Below are 19,401 nucleotides of genomic sequence, written 5' to 3' on the forward strand. Positions count from 1 at the left end.
CCCGAGCTGTGTCTTTGTAGCTCCCGACCCGAGGCACGACAAGGCAACCAGAACCTCTGTAGGTCGTGCATGGTGTCGTGAGACCTTGGTCCCTACCGCCACGAGCGTTTAGGTCCGACATGGAGGCTCGAGACCACTTTATACAGTGGTGCATTGAGTATGGCCTTAAGCATGGAGGATCAGAGGAGCTCAGCAGTAAGATGAGTATTAGCACATGATTGATCAGCAGTAAGATGAGTCCTTCTAGCACATGATTGATCACAGTGCTTGGTGAGAACCTGCGGTTGTGCAACACATATAAAAGAGTAAAGTACATGTTCGACAGAAATCACTCGTATCCTCGTACTCATAAAATGCAGAATAAGCAAACTAGTGTTTTTCTGTTCAGCACTAGTCCAAATTAGTAGTCCTAACCCATTCTGTGAGCTGAAATGGCATTGCGTAATTTGGTGATTGATGAAACATGTTCTTGCACCATAGTCCATAAATATTGGTACTTGGTAAAGAGGAGTTCCCAGCCATTCACCATGTGGTTTTTTCAGGTAATCTCAGATCATGTGTCCATGCTTTAATTTGTTTGTTCGTGGGCAGACAAGGGATGAGGCGGCCAGGCTGCGTTTGCAACCCCTTTCCCAACCGCTCTCCCACGTTTTCCACGCGCACGCTTTTCAAACTATTAAACAATACGTTTTTTTTTAAAAAAAATTCTATACAAAAGTTGCTTAAAAGAATCAAATTAATCCATTTTTAAAAAAAAATTAGCTAATACTTAATTAATCACGCGCTAATCAATCGCTCCGTTTTTCGTGCAAGGTGTTGGTGTTGGGAGCCAGGGGTGGTGAACACACCCGGCCGTGTTCGGAAGAGTAAATTCCCAACACTCCCCTCTCGTTTTCCACGCGCACGCTTTTCAAACTGCTAAACGGTGTGTTTTTTAAAAAAGTTTCTATACGAAAGTTGTTAAAAAAACCATATTGATCTATTTTTTTAAAAAAATAGCTAATATTTAATTAATGACGTGCTAATGGACTATTCTGTTTTCGATGAGAAAGTTCCCATCCACCCCTAGCGACCACAGCAAGGGAATATTCGATCCAGCCAATCAGTCGCATAAAGCCATCCATATCTTGCTCCGGATGACGTGGCCACTTCTGATTGGTTGCGGTGAGTTTAATTTCTTGTTTGTAAGCTTCAAATGATTTTCTCATAAATCATTTTCTAATTAAATCCGATTAACACTGTTTTATTCATTATAGTTAAATCATCTTCGGTGATTATATTTTACTGAAAAAAAATTAAATCATCTTCGGTTACAAGTGAGCCGCATAAAATTTTAGCTTATCTCAACCATGTTACATCTCTCCAATGAATATAATCTACTCTGGATAACTTCATTGACAATGTTCTAGCTTATGCAATTTAGTATCTCTTTCCACTGGTAGACGACTAGACGTCATCAATATAATCTCGATATGAAGTTGTCAAACTATCCCAAAGCAGTAACATGTATATAAGCATTTTACAGTGTGTAACTGTGGCCATTACGCACTACGGACAAGTTTAGCTTAGATCCATGGCTTCGCCACCTAGTTCTACCTTGTACTCCAATCCGCAACGGCATTTTACTGCATCAGAAACTCCCTACAGGACAAGGAGATGATCAGCTAATCACCACTGCTCAAAGTAGCTTCACCACTCCCTATCGGCAGCATAGTATGGATAAGGTAACCAAACTAGATAGCATCAGCGTACCTTCATTTCATTTATACGTTCTTCAAGAGACTGAAAGTACTCAATTTCTCCAGCTTTATCAGCTTGTAGAGCTTTGTGTTCCTCCTCTAAGGATTTCATATCCATCTGTTGTAGTGGAGCCTGCAAGCACCAGAGTTATACAACATCACAAATGAGAGTTAAAAACAATGTTAGAATGGTAGAAGAGCGTGCCTAAACATACAAGAAAGCCAGAAATTGCATTTTTCTCTTGCTCTATGACCTGCTTACTCTGAAAAGTAAAGACATAATCCTTTCAGTTTCACCCAAAAATAGGCATAATACAACTTGCAGATGTCATAGATCTAAGGATGGGTGTCAGAATTGGAGTACTTCGCTGATTTCCGTAAGAAGTGCTGATTGTTTTTCTTTGATCTCGTCGATCTTATGTTTAGTTGACTCCAGTTGAATCCTGAGTTCTCCTTGCTTGCTTCCAATGTCATTTCCCTGTTTATTAGTTAGTGACACTCTGGATCATTTTTAAGAGGATGGGATGAGATATTAATCACCTTATCTAGGCTCCCACATGAGTTAAGTATTCCATGGCTTTGTCCTGCATACAAACAACACAACCAAGTCAATGTAAAGTTGTAAAAATTGTTCATCATTATAACTTAACACAAGATTTCTCTATGTCATCCAATGTTTAGACACGCTACAAGGCAGAGACTGCTAATCTAACACAATGAAAAAAAATTCTCAATTTTAGTGATGCAGCCCAATCAGTTCTAACTATATCAATTGGTGCTTTTAGATTAACAAAGGTTGGCACTGTACTGAGACTCTGGGAGGGAGGGTGGTGAGGAAGACTGTCCAGAAAAGAAGATTGCAGAAACTTCTACTCCATGCTCGCCAGTTAATCAAAAAGGAGGAATTAGTTAGATATGTAAATAAACATTATATGATTTTGTTATAGCCTTTGTAAAGAGAGCATATGATGCAAAAATGAGTGGGGGAGGACCTCATCAATCAATGATTTCTAGAATAAACAGTGGTTTGGCCAGAAAAGGGCAGGTGCATATGCCTGAGCTGAATACATAGGAGAATGGACTTCGCTATTCCTTCTTGATCAACACTTAACCTGATCCCTCTTTATACAAGGTCGGCTTCCTAATAATCTAAGCTACGTATAGTAATCAAATATTAATTTAGGTATCTAAATTTCATGCCAACTTTTAGATAGAAATGCTATGCAATTTATAGAAGTCTCCAGAATCCAGATATGATTTCTAGAATAAACAGTGGTTTGGCCAGAAAAGGGCAGGTGCATATGCCTGAGCTGAATACATAGGAGAATGGACTTCGCTATTCCTTCTTGATCAACACTTAACCTGATCCCTCTTTATACAAGGTCGGCTTCCTAATAATCTAAGCTACGTATAGTAATCAAATATTAATTTAGGTATCTAAATTTCATGCCAACTTTTAGATAGAAATGCTATGCAATTTATAGAAGTCTCCAGAATCCAGATATCTTCTTATCAATTGGTGCCACTTCCACACAAAGCCTGAACTGGTGCAGCTGCACATCGGCTCCTCCTTTGATACTACCAAAGTCAAAGTATAACAGCTTTTAGTTCTAATCCACATGTGCATAATAAATCTACAAGTCTGAAATTTCACAGATTGAGCCAGGAAGTGTAACTCATGCCCCCAACTTCCAAGAATTGCAATCAGTGCAAATGCATTTGTCATATGTCATATGTGTACTTGTGTAGGGCATGCACATATTAAAAGCATGCAGTCTGCTTTGCTTCATGGCCTTCCTCAGCACCTTTCATGGTAGCTAACTCAGAAACACAGATTGATGCAATTAGAACTGACTGGACTGCACAATAACATGTTTCAACTATATAATGAAAAAAAAAACTGCACAATCAACATACCACATATTGACGCTTACCAACATGGATACAGAAAACCCATGAAAGGACTTAAGTAAGATAGGAAAAAATAGCATTGGAGCCACTATTTATTTCACTTCATATTCAGAAGAGCTGTACCTTGAAGGTTTTGCTTGCTCTGAGACGCTTCAACCTGAAAGTGTATTATAACACACTAATTAAACAGTAGTTGCTTCATTGTAACAGGGCATTGAAATGAGGAGCAGAGGTTACAAGATGATATCATTGAAAAACAAGTGATCCTATCTGCTCGAAATACTTGCAGACTACATGTTGAATATCAAGCGGAAGCTCCCTGATTTTAATAAGCATGGTTGAGATAAGGGCCCTTAGGCCTGATTGAGGTGTATCTGGACAGCTGGACCCAAGTAGCGACAGCACTAAGGGCAGGGGAGAAGAGGGAGAGATCAAAGACTTGTCTGTTGTTTTGGTTAATATATAGACACGAGCCTACACTTACCAATATAAATGAGATCAGTTGATCCTTGACAACTTACCTGTAATTCAACTCCAATCTGAACAGGCTTTGTGAACAGTAACCACAAGTGAACAGTACCATGGGTACTGATCATGTACACATTGTTGCGGGCCCTAGAGAGATTGATTACCTCTTAAATATGGGCCTAATGGGTGACACATGGCACTGATAAAATTAAGATAACTTGATAATTTGTCCAAATATTCCAGAATTATTTTCCTTTTACACAAGACTTGGGTTGTCATTAATAAACACAATGGTTATGATGCTCAAATTAACTTTTACTTTGGTAAGTGGTTGCCTTATGGTACAGAGAATTTTTAGTTACTGGTGTTCCTGGTGGGGCATATATACTATATACCCCATGCAACTTATTAGTAGCATAATTGGTGAAGTGAATTTATAAATAGTCCACCCAAGTATTAAACAACATTTGTTGCTTCTGTTCTCTGAAGTTCTATTGGAAATTTGGATTTTGGGTAGGATACCAGTACTGGAATAAACTGGCTAATATATTTTTGAATTTGAATTTAAAATTCAAATTTGAAATTTATAAAATTGCTATAGCCTCATGTGTCACCTTTATGCCATCACATATGCAATAGCCAAAAGAAAATTTATTATGTCTTCAGCTCATGCTAATTGTGCAATGACCTCTAGACATATATATATGTGTGAAAATGTGTTATATTTGCGCTATGGACTCTAGTGATATATGTATCTATGTGCTATATCATGTATAATGTTCATCTCTAATTGGCTCATGTATTATGTTGATCTATAATTTGTTATGGATTCATGCATCATGTTCATTTGGAACTATAAGATTGCACTAATTACTATACACAATTTTCCAGATGGATACTGTTTTCAAATTAAATGTTTGGACCTGAATTTTTCTCCGAGTAAATCTGGTAAATGGACGATTACTAATCCTAGTCATGTGACCTCAGTTCTGGCGAATACCAGTATTTCATACCTTGTCATTACTAGCTGGCTCGAAACAAGTACTAGTGTACCACAGTATTAAACAAAAGGGCAATAAGCAATAACAGAACTTATCTCCCTCCGTCCCAAAATGTAAGCATTTTTAGCTATGAATCTGGGCAACTGTGTGTCCAAATTCATAGCCAAAAGTTGCTATATTTTGGGACGGAGGTAGTAGTAACTTGCACTAACAGTATACATATAAGTTTCTTTACTTACATAAAAATAATCACAAGAAAGGAAAACAATTTCTTCAAATTACAGTAACATATGCGTAAGGCTTACAGATGGTTCAATTGTAATCACCTTAAGCTTAAATGCACCAAGCCATTCCTGTGAAAGAATGGAAAGTGTTACAGCAATGGAATGATAAATCTGGTATACTTCCTCATGGAACATAAAACTGACTAGAAAAGATAAACATAGGACTAAAAAAATATGTTAACCTGTTGCTCTTGTAATTTGACCGTCAGGCTTTCTATTGTCTTTGTGTAGAACAATCTGTCATGAGAGCAGAATTAGCGTAACTACGATTTACAGTACATCCTTTTGAGAGCACAGGCTACACCTTTTCTCAATGAGTTTTGAAGAAGTACTTGCGATTTCCTGATGGAGGAGCTCCAAGGTCTGCAAGTACAATGGAGGAATGAAGACAGAAGTCTGACTGAGAATTTATGAAGTTAGATAGACAAAAACAAAAACAGCAAACAAAAAATGTCTAGATGATAAGAAAGATGCACGGCATACAGAATTTTGGATTATACTACTGTTACAAAAGTCTAATATCAGAGGGCCTTCTGGGGCCTTCCTGCTATATGAAATTTTCATGTGTTGTGGGACTGGGCTAGGGTAAGAGTCTAGGCTGTTACACCCTTTTGATGAGCTATAAAGACCCTAAGACTTATTGGGCGTTTGGAGTTTTGGACTATCCGTAGAGATTGATTGATTAATGGAAGTAGATATATATCCATCCTTATATGGCATATCTTTAATATTACGGAAAAGATGATTCTAACCGATCTAATCTTATCAAAACTAATTCGTGGCATAGTAATTACATAAACAATATGTGGTGCACCGATGTTACACTACACATGTGAACAATACCCGAGCCCATACCTTAGGCCTCTTCTTTTATAAGCTCATCACAACACGAAAATCAATGGGAAATTTTACATAGGATACAATAAATACCAGTGTTCTAAAAGACAGCACTAGGCGCCAGGTAGCTGCCACTATTAGGCAATAGATGGTGCATTAGGTCACTGAACTACCTTGGGAGGTAAACATGTTTGAACTGGTAGCAGTAACAGTTGGTTTTACAACTTATCCCTCCTCTCATATCCTGTTCTCATATCCTGTCAAACAAAACAAATCGCGCTGATAGGTTGGCTCTTTATCCTCTCCATGGATATAAAATACTTGTCCAGTTAAAATGGCATAAAAACTCATGCATGATCAGAAAAGTTATTCAATATGCTCCAATATATAGAAAATCAGAAAAGTTATTTCTGGGGAAAGTAATGCTGTAGAGTTAGAAAGAGATTTTCAGTATATTTTTTCAGATTAGAAGCAAAATATAGAGAAACGTGGTTTGAGTTTTCAAAACACAATCTCAGTACACAAAATACTTGTCAAACCAAAGAAAATAAACACTTATCATCATTGTCATTTCCATATGCCACAAACTTTTTGTAACTTCTAAAGAAATATGCCTCATAACGGTTTATGGTAAGCTCACTAATGTAGTACTGGGTATTGTGAAAGATTGTAGAAGTATTAGCATATGTGAGAAGTGTGCCAAAGTTAGTGACAACAAAATTTTTCCCTTGTCTCTAACAATTGGCACATTTTGTTCAGATTAAACTGACAACTGTTCACAGACAGATCTAACTAGTAAATGTAGCTCTCTATTGGTTAGGAACGAATAGTCATATGACGAACAGAGCATGCAAGTATGGTGGAGCTCCAATGCATCTGTTTATGTATGAACTTTATAAGTGTCATTTAGAACATTAAGCACAACAATGTTTACCACATTCAATTGAAAAGGCAATAACATAAATACTTGATGACCAGTTTCAGAATCACCAAACATCAAATTATCTTGCTTGTCATTCATTCTACACGGCTAAAAATTTGGGCATTACAAGAACTATAGTTTTGTAACCTCCAGGAAAGTGATGCACCAAATGGAATCAAATATTAAATTAGAAAAGCAGGAAATTCGTCCCAAATGGGATAAAATTTCGACTCTACAGCAGGCAGGTGAATAAAACTTTCAGCTCTCTAATGTTAAACAGCATTTAATTGTATAGACCTAAAATGGTTTATGGACGTTTCATCCACGATAGACGAAAATTGGTACTACATCCAAGGCACCAAAAAAACTCATTGAATGTGAAACGACTGGCACCAAGCAGAGCACTAGAATTAGAATGATCAGTACCGGGACTAATCACCTGCTTCAGCGTGGCGCACTCAATCTCCAGCGTGGCAATCCTGCCCTGCTTCTCGGATATCTCTACGCAGAGCTCCGCCCTCGCCTTCGAAAGCTGCTCGGACTCCTCGCTAGCCTGCTTCGTCTGCGCCCTCACTACCCAACCAAAAACCCCATAGCACGAGAAGGCGTTACCGGAGGAAAGAGGCAGAAGCAGGGCCAAAGGGGCTGGGCGCCCTAGGGGTGGGGGGACCTTGGGCGAGGTCGGCGCCGTGGGCGTCGATGGCAGTGCGCTGCCGCTGCTCCTCCGCCGACCGCTTCGTCGCTTCCTCCTCCAGATCTGCAAGACCAACAAAACGAAACAGGCGGAATTCAGGGAGGGATGTGGATTTTGGGGGATCGCAGCGCAGGACGCACCGCTCATGTAGGAGCGGAGGGTCTTCATGTTAGCCAGGTACTCCTCCATGGCTGGTCCGCCGGAGTGGTGGAGCGGAACGGAGGAGAATACGACGGCGGCGGCGGCGAGGAGAGGATGGAGACGCGGCGGAGGAGAGTATGGGCGAGCGAGAGAGCGCTCTCGAGGTTTCCGTTGGAAGTGAGGTTTATGCTTTTATCCAACCCTCGAGAAAAGAATTTAAGATCATGTACTTACCTCCGTTTATGATGTATAGCTTCATCAGGAGATCGCTTAGTATTTTTTTCCACCACTTTTTTTTCACGATATAGTTTTTCTTTTCGGATAAGATTATATACCTAAAGTATATACCTATAAAATTTATACATATTTTATAGGTTAAAAGTTTATATACCCGATCAAATTTAAATTTGGATTTAAATATTCTTATATAGAATATTTCTATACATAAAGTTATATTATAAATCAAAGTCTATACACATAAATATATTTTTAAGGGTATTAGATTTTATTTACTCTTTTTTATATATATTTTTAATATTTTAAATTTATGATATAATAGGAAGGGAAGAAGGAGAAGTAGCGTACGCACCAGGAGGGACGGGGGATGATTGTTCTGGGTTATCACCCACCCATTAGCCCTCCCCGCTTCATCATCTTTTTTCTCAAACTATCCTTAAACTTTGATTAACACATCGTCCTATTGAGTACAATTTTACATTTGACTATTCATATTTTTTTAAGAGAAACCATTTATTGATGAGCTCGATGTTTTATATTTTATTATTGAGACTAGCAATTATGTCAGTGTGTTAGAACGGGAAGAAAAATCAATAAAGTTAGATAGAGAAAGAGAGAGAATTGTTGACAAAAAGCCGAGTATAATAAGTTGATATAATACAAATTACCAAAGACTAGTCATTTAAGAATTAACATATGCATGTCTTTAGCATGCTAGTAACAATGCTAACAATGTGGGGGGATAATGCAAACTACTACCACCTTTTTTAATAAATGACACCGTTGACTTTTTGTCACACGTTTGACCATTTGTTTTATTCAAAACATTTACGTAATTATTTTTTGTGAGTTGTTTTATCACTTAAAGTACTTTTAGCATGATTTATATCTTATAGATTTGCATAAATTTTTTAAATAAGATAAATAGTCAAACATGTGACAAAAAGTTAACGACCGTAATCTATTAAAAAATAGAGGGAGTACTTGTCCTTTTACTTACAATTCAGTGGCTTAAAAATAACAAGTTTGGTAACTGGTAAGTAGAATTACCCCTGAGTCTTTTCATAAACTAAGGGTGTGTTCGGCACCACATGTTCCCAACTCCTCTCCCTCGTGTTCCGCACGCACGCTTTTTAAACTATTAAACGATGTGTTTTTTTAAAAAAGTTTCTATACGAAAGTTGTTTAAAAAAAATCATATTGATCCATTTTATTTTAAAAAAATAGCTAATACTTAATTAATTACGCGCTAATTAAAAAAAGAAAATGCTAACTGGGAGAGAGAGAGAGAGAGTGAAGAGAGGAAGGGGAGGTATGACAAGTGGGTCCCATATTTTTAAAAAGAAAATACTTACTAGATTGCCACGCGTACGCCACGTAGGACAAAACCGCTCTGGATTAGGTCGAGGGGAGTGATTCGTCCGGTATTGAAAGTTCAGGGTGAGCAATGTCTGTTTTTCAAGTTTAGGGGGTAATTCGGTCGACCGCGATAGTTCAGTGGGTAATTCATACTTTTTTTTTAAAAAAAAAAACACATGATAGATAACTCTCGTACTCGTATTATTCTGGTTGTTCACGGAGTACAAAACTATCTATAGACAGCAAAGCTATATATAGCTTTTGACCGTTAGAAATATGTGGGGTCGTACGAGATTCTCAAGCAAGGCGAGCAGAATTTCAGAAGCTGACGAGGAAAACAGAACAAAACAGGGGAGAAACAAGCCTACAGATGATGGCTCGGTCTATCCCGCCGGAGTCCGGTGACGAGAACGTCTCGGCTTCTGCCGATGGTGTGTATGCCTCCTTGTTCATTCTCTGCATGAATTGCCTTTCCTACACTGGGAATGCAAATGAAATTCTCTCGTGGTAGAAGACCGAAATTAAGCTACTAGCTAGTTTCTCTTGGAGAATGAAATCAACAACAGTTTTCTTCCACTTCCCATTTGTTCGTGCAAAATTGCTGCTAAAGTATTTAACGATTTTACTCATGTTTCTTTTTTTTCCCCAATGGAATCTGAACGGCTCAGTGTTGCTTTGCTAAAAACATGAGGGTTTGAGAACTTCTCTCGCAAAGACATGCAGGCAGCCTATTTTAGGGACAGAAGATGACAAAAGAACATCAAGGAAGAGGGCGTACGTGTAGAGAAAGACGGTGAAATATTTTGCCAGCCAGCCGGGCGGCCGGAGTCCGACGATCGAGCACATTCCGATGGACACTGCAGGCGGTACAACAAACCACGCCTAAAACCTCCTTTACTTCTACCACAAACGAGTGAAACGCATTGATCGTCAATTTCGTAAAAACACTTCAAATGCATAGATCATAAGCTTTCAAATCTCGGTTGCATATCGTTTGCTGGTTAGTTTGTTAGCCATAGTCAAGATTTGAATTTTGAAACTTTACTTGGGAGTTCTTTTTCATCGTAATCTATTTTTAGCATTAGCTTTTAAACTGCAAACAAATAGATATAAAAAGTTGTGATTAGTTCATTTTGGAATTTGGGATTATTTCATTCAATTTTGGGTCATTAGAGGAAACACTTTTAATCATTTAGATGGACATCCACCCATTTGTTGCCTATCAAATTAAATGATTATGATTTTTTTTAAAAAAAATGGATAAGATATATTAATACTTTCTCTATTTCACAATGATAAGATATATTAGGGTGCCATCATTTGGCATATTGGTGGAATAAGCTAAACGGCATATTTGCAAACGAAAAGTAATTTGTGAATAAAATTTTTATATATGTGTTCTTAGCGATCTAAAAGTAAAGGCTGAAAAATAACCTTCAATGAAAAAACCCTAAAATCAGCTTCAAATTTAACGTTGAAAATTCAAATTTTGGCTGATAAGCATATGAATATGCCAAACGATGGGGACCTAATACGTTCCGTTCCACAATGAATCTAGACATATAATATTGCCTACATTCATATAGATATAAAGAATTTAGACACATATTTGTCTAGATTCATTAGAGTATCTATATGAATATGAACAGTGCTAGAAAAGTCTTACAATATGAAATAGGGGGAGTACATAATATGTCACTTCATAAACATACAAGTTTAAATTTGACTTCTATGAGTTCTAACAAAAACATAAAAAATTAACTCTAATTAGTATACGTATATACTCACAGTTAAATTTGTTTTTCTTACAACTCGTAAAAGTTAAATTTGAACTTGTTTGTTAAGTGAATATTCATATTAATCTATCTTATCTTGTCAATTGTTTTGATTTATTATTTTGTAATTATCTAGTTGACATGTAATAAATATATGAACATATCCAACCGAATGATTAAAAGCCCTCTCCGGGTTATCAGCCATAATCACGATCAGAGTTTTGTGTGTGTGTGTGTGCACTGCAGAGGAGGGCATGGAGGAGGAGGTGAACGACCACCCGATCGAGGAGGTCCGGAACACGGTGCCGGTGACCGACGACCCGTCGGAGCCGTGCCTGACGTTCCGGGTGTGGGTGCTGGGGCTCTCGTCGTGCGTGTTCCTCGCCTTCGTCAACGAGTTCTTCATGTACCGGACCACGCAGCTGAGCATCGGCACGGTGGTGGTGCAAATCATCACGCTGCCCATCGGCCGCCTCATGGCGTCGACGCTGCCGGCGAGGCGCCTCCGCGTCGGCGGCTGGTCCTTCTCCCTCAACCCGGGGCCCTTCAGCCTCAAGGAGCATTGCCTCATCACCATCTTCGCCGGCGCCGGCGCCAGCGGCGTCTATGCCATGAACATCATCGCCATCGTCAAGGTGTTCTACAAGCGCCAGATCAGCCCCTACGCCGCCATGCTGCTCGCCCAGACCACCCAGGTTGCCACTCATGCATTGGTTGATTAGTAACAAATCGAAGACCTGATCAAACACACATTGATTAATCCAAAAATGGCCTTTTATTTGATTTCATACAGTTGCTTGGGTATGGATGGGCCGGATTGTTCAGGAAGTACCTGGTTGACTCAGCCTACATGTGGTGGCCGTCAAACCTCGTCCAAGTCACCCTCTTCAGGTAATGGTACTAATTACCAGCAGTTATTTTGTCGAAATATTTGTTTCTGAAAAATATATGATGCAAATGGGGAATGGGCAAACACAAACTTTATTTTGAGCATTTTTTTTTTCGGGGAAACTTATAAGCAAAATTTGGAATGTTTGTCACGCAGGGCGATGCACGAGGAGGAGAAGAGGAACAAGGGGCAGCTGACGCGGCTGCAGTTCTTCATCATGGTGATGACGTGCAGCTTCGCCTACTATATCGTACCCAGCTACCTGTTCCCGGCGATCAGCACCATCTCGGTGCTGTGCTGGCTGTACAGGGACTCGGTGACGGCGCAGCAGATCGGCTCCGGCGCCTCGGGCCTCGGCGTCGGCTCCTTCGGCCTCGACTGGAACACCGTGGTGGGCTTCCTCGGCAACCCGCTGGCGTCGCCGGCGTTCGCCATCTTCAACGTCATGGCCGGCTTCGCGCTCAGCACCTACGTCGCCGTGCCGATCCTCTACTGGACCGACACCTACAACGCCAAGCGCTTCCCGCTCGTGTCGTCGCACGTCTTCAACGCCGCCGGCGGCCGCTACGACACCGCCCGCATCCTCGACCCGGCCACCTTCACGCTCAACCTCAGGGAGTACGACGCCTACGGCCGCATCAACCTCAGCATCCTCTTCGCCATCAACTACGGCATCGGCTTCGCGGGCCTCATGTCCACGCTCTCCCACGTCGCGCTCTACCACGGCAAGCAAGTTTTCCCGCACAAGCTCTTGCTAACTTAGTACTCCCGTCAGTCATAAATATTTGATGTGTTTATGACAAGATTCAGCTAACCAGCTTGCAAAACTTTTGACTTCAATTTGTTCGAGCAGGGACATTTGGGGCTTGTGGCGGAAGGCAACGGCGGAGCAGGCGAACGGCGGCGGCAAGGAGCGCCAAGACGTGCACACGAGAATCATGAAGAGGAACTACAAGGCCGTGCCACAGTGGTGGTTTCACTTGATGCTGGCCATCGTGATGGCATTGTCGCTGTACACCTGTGAGGGGTTTGGCCGGCAGCTTCAGCTGCCATACTGGGGTCTCCTCCTTGCCTGTGCCATCGCCTTCACCTTCACGTTGCCCATCGGCGTCATCTCTGCCACGACCAACATGGTCAGCACAAGTAGAATTACTTTCTCTTTCAGCCTTGAATTAACGTTAACTAAGCTAGTATAGTAGTAAATTGCATTATTGTTGGTTGGTTGTTTCTTTCAGCAACCAGGGTTAAACATCATCACAGAGCTCATCATCGGGTACCTGTACCCGGGGAAGCCATTGGCGAATGTGGTGTTCAAGACCTACGGCTACATAAGCATGACTCAGGCGCTGACGTTTGTGTCGGATTTCAAGCTGGGGCACTACATGAAGATACCGCCCAGGTCCATGTTCATGGTGCAGCTGGCAGGGACGGTGGTGGCGTCGACGGTGCACTTCGCGACGGCGTGGTGGCTGCTGACGACGGTGAGGAACATCTGCGACGTGGACAGCCTGCCGCCGGGGAGCCCGTGGACGTGCCCCGGCGAGGACGTCTTCTACAACGCCTCCATCATCTGGGGCGTCGTCGGACCGCTCCGGATGTTTGGCCGTCTCGGCAACTACTGGCAGATGAACTACTTCTTCCTCGTCGGCGTCCTCGCGCCGGTGCCCGTCTGGCTGCTGTCGCGCCGGTACCCGCGCAGCGCGTTGCTCCGGGACATCAACCTGCCGCTCGTCCTCGCCGGCGCCAGCGGGCTGCTCCCGGCGAGGTCCGTCAACTTCGTCATGTGGGGGCTCGTCGGGTTCGTGTTCAACCACGTCGTGTACCGCCGGTGCAGGGCGTGGTGGATGCGGCACAACTACGTGCTCGCCGCGGGGCTCGACGCCGGCGTCGCCTTCATGGGCGTGCTCACCTTCGTCTCGCTAGGATACTTCGACATATACGGGGTGCAGTGGTGGGGTGGCGCCGCCGATGATCACTGCCCCTTGGCGTCGTGCCCCACAGCACCTGGGGTGTTTGCCAGGGGATGCCCGCCTGTACCTTCTTGATTGATCAGGACACCGCATCTACATGTATATACTCCATATGACAGATGGTTACTCAAATGTATATATTATATCCTCTTGTCTTCCTCTCTTTTGCCCCCTCCCCTTCATACACTGTAGATCCAATGGTCGCCACTCGCCAGCCGGCAGTGGTCACGGCCTCACCGGTGCATTACACCTGCAATGCAAAGTGGCTATGAGCCTATGAAGGTGTCAGTTTCTTAGACAGCGAGCCATGCTCGCATGTGCCTCTTTCCGCCTGCCTGCTTGGATCCTAATCTGGTCGGTCTTTGTGCTGTCCTCTGGTCTCTGGTTGCTATTGGCACAAATTGAGGACTTTTGGTTGTGTGTTGCAAGGCTTCATGTGAAAATATAGCTCAAAGCCAGTAGGGATGACCTCGAGAGGCATCGGTTCCTTATGGGATGGTTAATAAGGTTCTCTTTGATCTTGCCCCATTATGTCTCATTGGGTGAAAAACAATGATTCAGCTTATCAGAACGAATGACGACACTAAGTAATGGACGTACATCAGCATAGGTTTTTGCTTAGCACGGTTTTAGATCCAATATTTCTTGAAGCTAGGTATAACTCTAAAAATCCATGGATCTCGATTTGTGATTACACTTAGCTAAAGTACAAAATTTTAAGCTCCGGTCCAACAAAAATACCTCGAGGTATCAGTACCTCACGGTACCAAATTGTTTCCGTGGGTGAGGGCTGGATCGACAGAGGCGGCGGTGTGCAGAGAGAGGGGAAGAGAAAAAGGAAGGAGGAGGTGGCTACCTTGTGACGGCGTGGGAATTTGGATCGGCGGCGATGGCAGTGGGAGAGGGGAAGACAGAGAGAAAGAGAAAAGGGGGCATCGACGGATGAGGATTTGGGAGCGGGGAGGTGAGCTTGGGGTGGTGTAGCGAACAGCGAAGCTCGTCGGCCTTTTTATAGGCAAGCGTCGGCGCTACAGACGTGGGAGAGGCGGTTGCGCAGCTCCCAGTGCGGCATGGATGTGTTGGCCGTGGCAGCGACGTAGTGAACACTTGGTGCAGGTGGCAGCACCATGATGTTGCGGGGCAACACGGGGAAGATGGGACACAGGGAGGCTGCGATGCGACGTGACGAGGATGGGTTGAATTTAACGGCGCCCTTTCCGCCGCCCAATTGGCCACCACCAGCTATTTAAGTGACGCGCCTCCAGTGGCATCACTGTCCTTCTCCCGTCCTTCCCCCTCCCCCACACAAAATCCAAGCCGTTCACATGACTCCTATCCTCCACTCTTTGCTCTAGTGTCTTCCGTTCACATCGCCGGAATGCGCTCGCCTGCCTCCACGTCGCGTGGCATCGGTAGGAGTTGGTCGCCAACCGCCACGCCGCGCTCGACATGCGGCTAATCATGGGGGGAAACCTCCTCCAGGCCGACCTCGAGGCCACCAAATAGCGCGCATCATCGCCAACCCCGGTGAAGGCAGCGACGCGGAGGCTATCGATGAGTAGACCCGGTCATCGTTTCTCTCCCGCAACAACACGGCCCTCCGCCGTCGCTCGGCTCCTGCTCCCATCCCTCTGCAAACGAAGAGAAAGGAGAGGGAAAGAGAGATAGAAGGGAGAGAGAGAGGAGGAAGAAGGAAATGATAGAGGATGGCATGTAGGGTCCCAACATGATACTGTGTCCCACAATTATTTGTGTGAACAACAAATGGGTCCTACATATTCTTTTAATTTTAATACCACATAAGTGCCACGTCAGCGTCACGTTGGATGAATACTAGGTCAACACCGCCACGTAAGCGCTACATAAGCAAAACCGCCCTCTAAAACCGTCAAGGGGGTCAAATTGCACCAGTTTTAATAGTTGAATGGTCTGAGATATCCAGTATTGTGGTTCAGGGATACGAATCAGATTAGGCCACTAGTTAAGGGAGTCAAAGTGGACTTAGTCCTGGCGTTTTTGCATGAGACGTCAGAGTCGGGCCTGATAAACGGGCCCGCATGCAACCAAACAAGTGCTCGCTTGCACGCACCAAGCATCTAAACAAGGGGGTTGCTAGGGCGCGTGCGCGCTAGGAAAGGGAGTTAGCGAGTACTTCCTCCCTTTTAGTCTTAACTACATATATTAATTAATACACTTAACACTAATGATAGTAATTAAGAAAATATTCTGGAGATTTTTTGGGAGATTTTTTTACTTAACAGATTGAAAATTTTTGAAGTTAGATTTGAATACTTTTGATTTAAGTTTTAAATTTTAAAGTCAAATTTTAAAAACTTTCAACTCAGATTTGAAAACTTTCAACTTGATATTTGAAAACTTTCAACTCAGATTTAAAAACTTTCAACTCGAGAATCGAGATTCAAAAACTTTCAAGTCCAGATTTGAAAATTTTGAAAACTTTCAGTTTGAGATTTGAAAACTTTCAACTTGAGATTTGAAAACTTTCAACTCGAGAATCGAGATTCAAAAACTATCAATTTGAAAATTTTGAAAACTTTCAATTTGAGATTTGAAAACTTTTAACTCGAGATTCAAAAACTTTCAAATCCAGATTCGAAAACTTTCAAATCTAGATTTGAAAATTTTGAAAACTTTCAACTTGAGATTTGAAAACTTTCAACACAGATTTGAGAACTTTCAACTCGAGAATCGAGATTCAAAAACTTTCAAGTTCAAATTTGAAAATTTTGAAAACTTTCAATTTGAGATTTGAAAACTTTCAACTCGAGATTTGAAAACTTCCAAATCCAGATTTGAAAAAATTGAAAAATTTCAACTTGAGATTCGAAACCTTTCAACTTAGATTTGAGAACTTTCAACTTGAGAATCGACATTCAAAAATTCCAAGTTCAGATTTGAAAATTTTGAAAACTTTCAATTTGAGATTTGAAAACTTTCAACTCAGATTTGAGAACTTTCAACTCGAGAATCGAGATTCAAATACTTTCAAGTTCAGATTTGAAAATTTTCAAATTGAGATTCAAAAACTTTCAACTTGAGATTTGAAAACTTTCAACTCAGATTTGAGAACTTTCAACTTGAGAATCGAGATTCAAATACTTTCAAGTTCAGATTTGAAAATTTTGAAAACTTTCAATTTGAGATTTGAAAATTTTGAAAACTTTTAACTCGAGATTCGAAAACTTTCAAATCCAGATTTTAAAAATTTGAAAATTTTTAAATCGAGATTTGAAAACTTTCAAGTCGAGATGTGAAAACTTTCAACTCAAAATTTTAAAACTTTCAAACTCAAAACATGATAAAAGATTTAAAAAAATAAGAAAAAAGTGAGGAAAAAAAGGAAAAGAAAAAAAAGAAAAAAAACATGGAGAAAAAAATCATAAAAAAGTGAGGAAAAAAGGGAAAAGAAAACGAAAAAAAAGAAAAAAAAAGCGTGGAGAGGCGCGCGCGCCAGCGCAACGGCGCTGGGCCTTATGGGCCTAAAACGCGCGCCGCCGGCGCATGCGCGCTAACTAGCGATTCCGACCAAACAAAGCTTAAAAATCTACTGAATTTGCTATCAATCTGTCGACAGATTTCCAGTCAGAGATTTGTCGATTTTTAGGCCGTATGATTTGCGTGGAGATTTGTGCTAATATAGTGGTTAAAAAGCGCAAGTGCGTGTATAGCAGGGGATCGATTCGAGGAGCTCTTGTCCTGTTAGCTTTATACCAAGTACTAGCAGTTAAGCTAAATTAGTTGAAGAGACAAAATAAAGTTTATACTGAAGTTACAGTGTTAATAAACTAAAATTACAATGTAGTAACACTGTAGTTATATGTAGATACAGTGTAATTACAGAATAACTACAATGTAATTTTTAATAGATGGATTGGTAATATTATTTTATGCACAAATCTAGCAAATAAACTATGCAATATATCTACTAGATATCACACTATAAAATTACAGTCCTATATAATTAAAATTACATTTGTAAATTCTGTTGATATGACATGTAAGTGCACTGTAATTTTGATAGAAATGTTGTGTAAGTAAATATGTATTTTTTTTATTTTCTTTTGTAGTCCATTGGATGTAAATATGAGGGTAGAAAAAAATCTAGGTGATTTTTTTATTAGATATCACCTGACAAATGGATAGGCAGTGTAGGCCTTAAAAGCTTGCCATTTTAGACCCTCTATGTTTAGCCTTATAAACCAATTTATAAGTTGAAAATTCTAAACGTACTCCCTTCGTTTCATATTATAAAGCTTTATAGCATTGCTCACATTCATATAGATGTTAATGAGTCATACATACATATATATATATATATATATATATATATATATATATATATATATATATATATATATATATATATATATATATATATATATATATATATATATATATATATATATATATATATATATATATATATATAGAGTAAATTTGTTTGGTGCTCCATGGTGCCCGGGTACCATTGTTGAAATTGAGTACATACCTAATTCAAATGAGTATGAAACTTTTTCAATTACTTAGGTATTAATATTAACTACTTTACTAACTAGTTTAAAGCAAGTTTGAACTGAATTTGAACTTATTTTTGTTAGATTTTGATTCTAGGTATATAGCATCCATACATATAATTAGTTAGGTATGTAATCATGGATTGTAAAATAAAGTTAAATTTGAGTTGTTTTGTTGATAAGTATAGGTATGAATCAAATTATTATAACTAGGTATATACTCACAATTTGAAAATTTTGAAAAATTTGAGTGATTTTGTGCATTAGATACCATGGTGCCCAGGCACCATGATGCCCCATATGAGTGTCCTATATATATATATATAAAATATGAAATATGAAACGGAGGAAGTAGCTATTTTGTTTAGCTTTTATAAAGCCATAAAGCCACTCTTCCTGTCTTACAATGTTTAACGAAAAGCTAAGCTGAAGAAGTTTTTTTTTTCTCTTATGTGATGTAGAGATATATTAAATCCACCGACTTATAATCATATAAGCTCATATAAGCCAATAAACATAAGGCTAAACAAAGAGACCCTTAGATGCTATATTATTCATTTTCTATTTGCAAGACAATGGATATTTGATTTCCTCTATTGGTAGGGTTAGAAACATGTGCTGATGCAGCAACCTTGCTTT

At 40.5% G+C, this 19,401-nt stretch overlaps 2 protein-coding genes across 6 annotated transcripts; one reads left to right on the forward strand and one right to left on the reverse strand.

Annotated features, from left to right (window-relative positions):
* Positions 1-1,007: 1,007 nt before the first annotated feature.
* Positions 1,008-8,192, reverse strand: LOC127782581 (uncharacterized). 4 transcript variants are annotated; one of them, XR_008019206.1, is made up of 12 exons: positions 7,997-8,192; positions 7,833-7,919; positions 7,602-7,735; positions 5,708-5,766; positions 5,586-5,640; positions 5,425-5,472; positions 3,774-3,807; positions 2,280-2,323; positions 2,104-2,217; positions 1,945-2,002; positions 1,753-1,872; positions 1,008-1,641 (listed from the first exon to the last, which is right to left on the reverse strand). XR_008019206.1 is itself a non-coding variant. In XM_052309846.1 (12 exons), the coding sequence occupies exons 1-12, from the start codon at positions 8,043-8,045 to the stop codon at positions 1,561-1,563; spliced, it is 873 nt and encodes a 290-aa protein (XP_052165806.1). In that variant the 5' UTR covers positions 8,046-8,192; the 3' UTR covers positions 1,019-1,560. The 4 variants fall into 4 exon arrangements, 3 of the variants coding, with proteins under 3 accessions (XP_052165808.1, XP_052165806.1, XP_052165807.1); XM_052309846.1 differs by having other exon boundaries at positions 1,019-1,641; positions 1,955-2,002; XM_052309847.1 differs by having other exon boundaries at positions 1,024-1,641; positions 1,955-2,002; positions 5,446-5,472; positions 7,997-8,191.
* Positions 8,193-9,910: 1,718 nt separating this feature from the next.
* LOC127782449 (oligopeptide transporter 1-like) lies at positions 9,911-14,553 on the forward strand. Of its 2 annotated transcripts, none has more exons than XM_052309639.1 (7): positions 9,911-10,024; positions 10,262-10,459; positions 11,615-12,063; positions 12,162-12,259; positions 12,414-12,986; positions 13,111-13,390; positions 13,493-14,553. In XM_052309639.1, exons 2-7 carry the CDS (start codon positions 10,444-10,446, stop codon positions 14,300-14,302), a joined length of 2,226 nt encoding a protein of 741 aa, XP_052165599.1. In that variant the 5' UTR covers positions 9,911-10,024; positions 10,262-10,443; the 3' UTR covers positions 14,303-14,553. The 2 variants fall into 2 exon arrangements, with proteins under 2 accessions (XP_052165599.1, XP_052165600.1); XM_052309640.1 differs by having other exon boundaries at positions 10,317-10,459.
* The last annotated feature ends 4,848 nt before the right edge of the window (positions 14,554-19,401 follow it).

Source organism: Oryza glaberrima, chromosome 8 (assembly GCF_000147395.1).
Source record: "Oryza glaberrima chromosome 8, OglaRS2, whole genome shotgun sequence".
In the NCBI taxonomy this organism is placed as follows: Eukaryota; Viridiplantae; Streptophyta; class Magnoliopsida; order Poales; family Poaceae; genus Oryza; species Oryza glaberrima.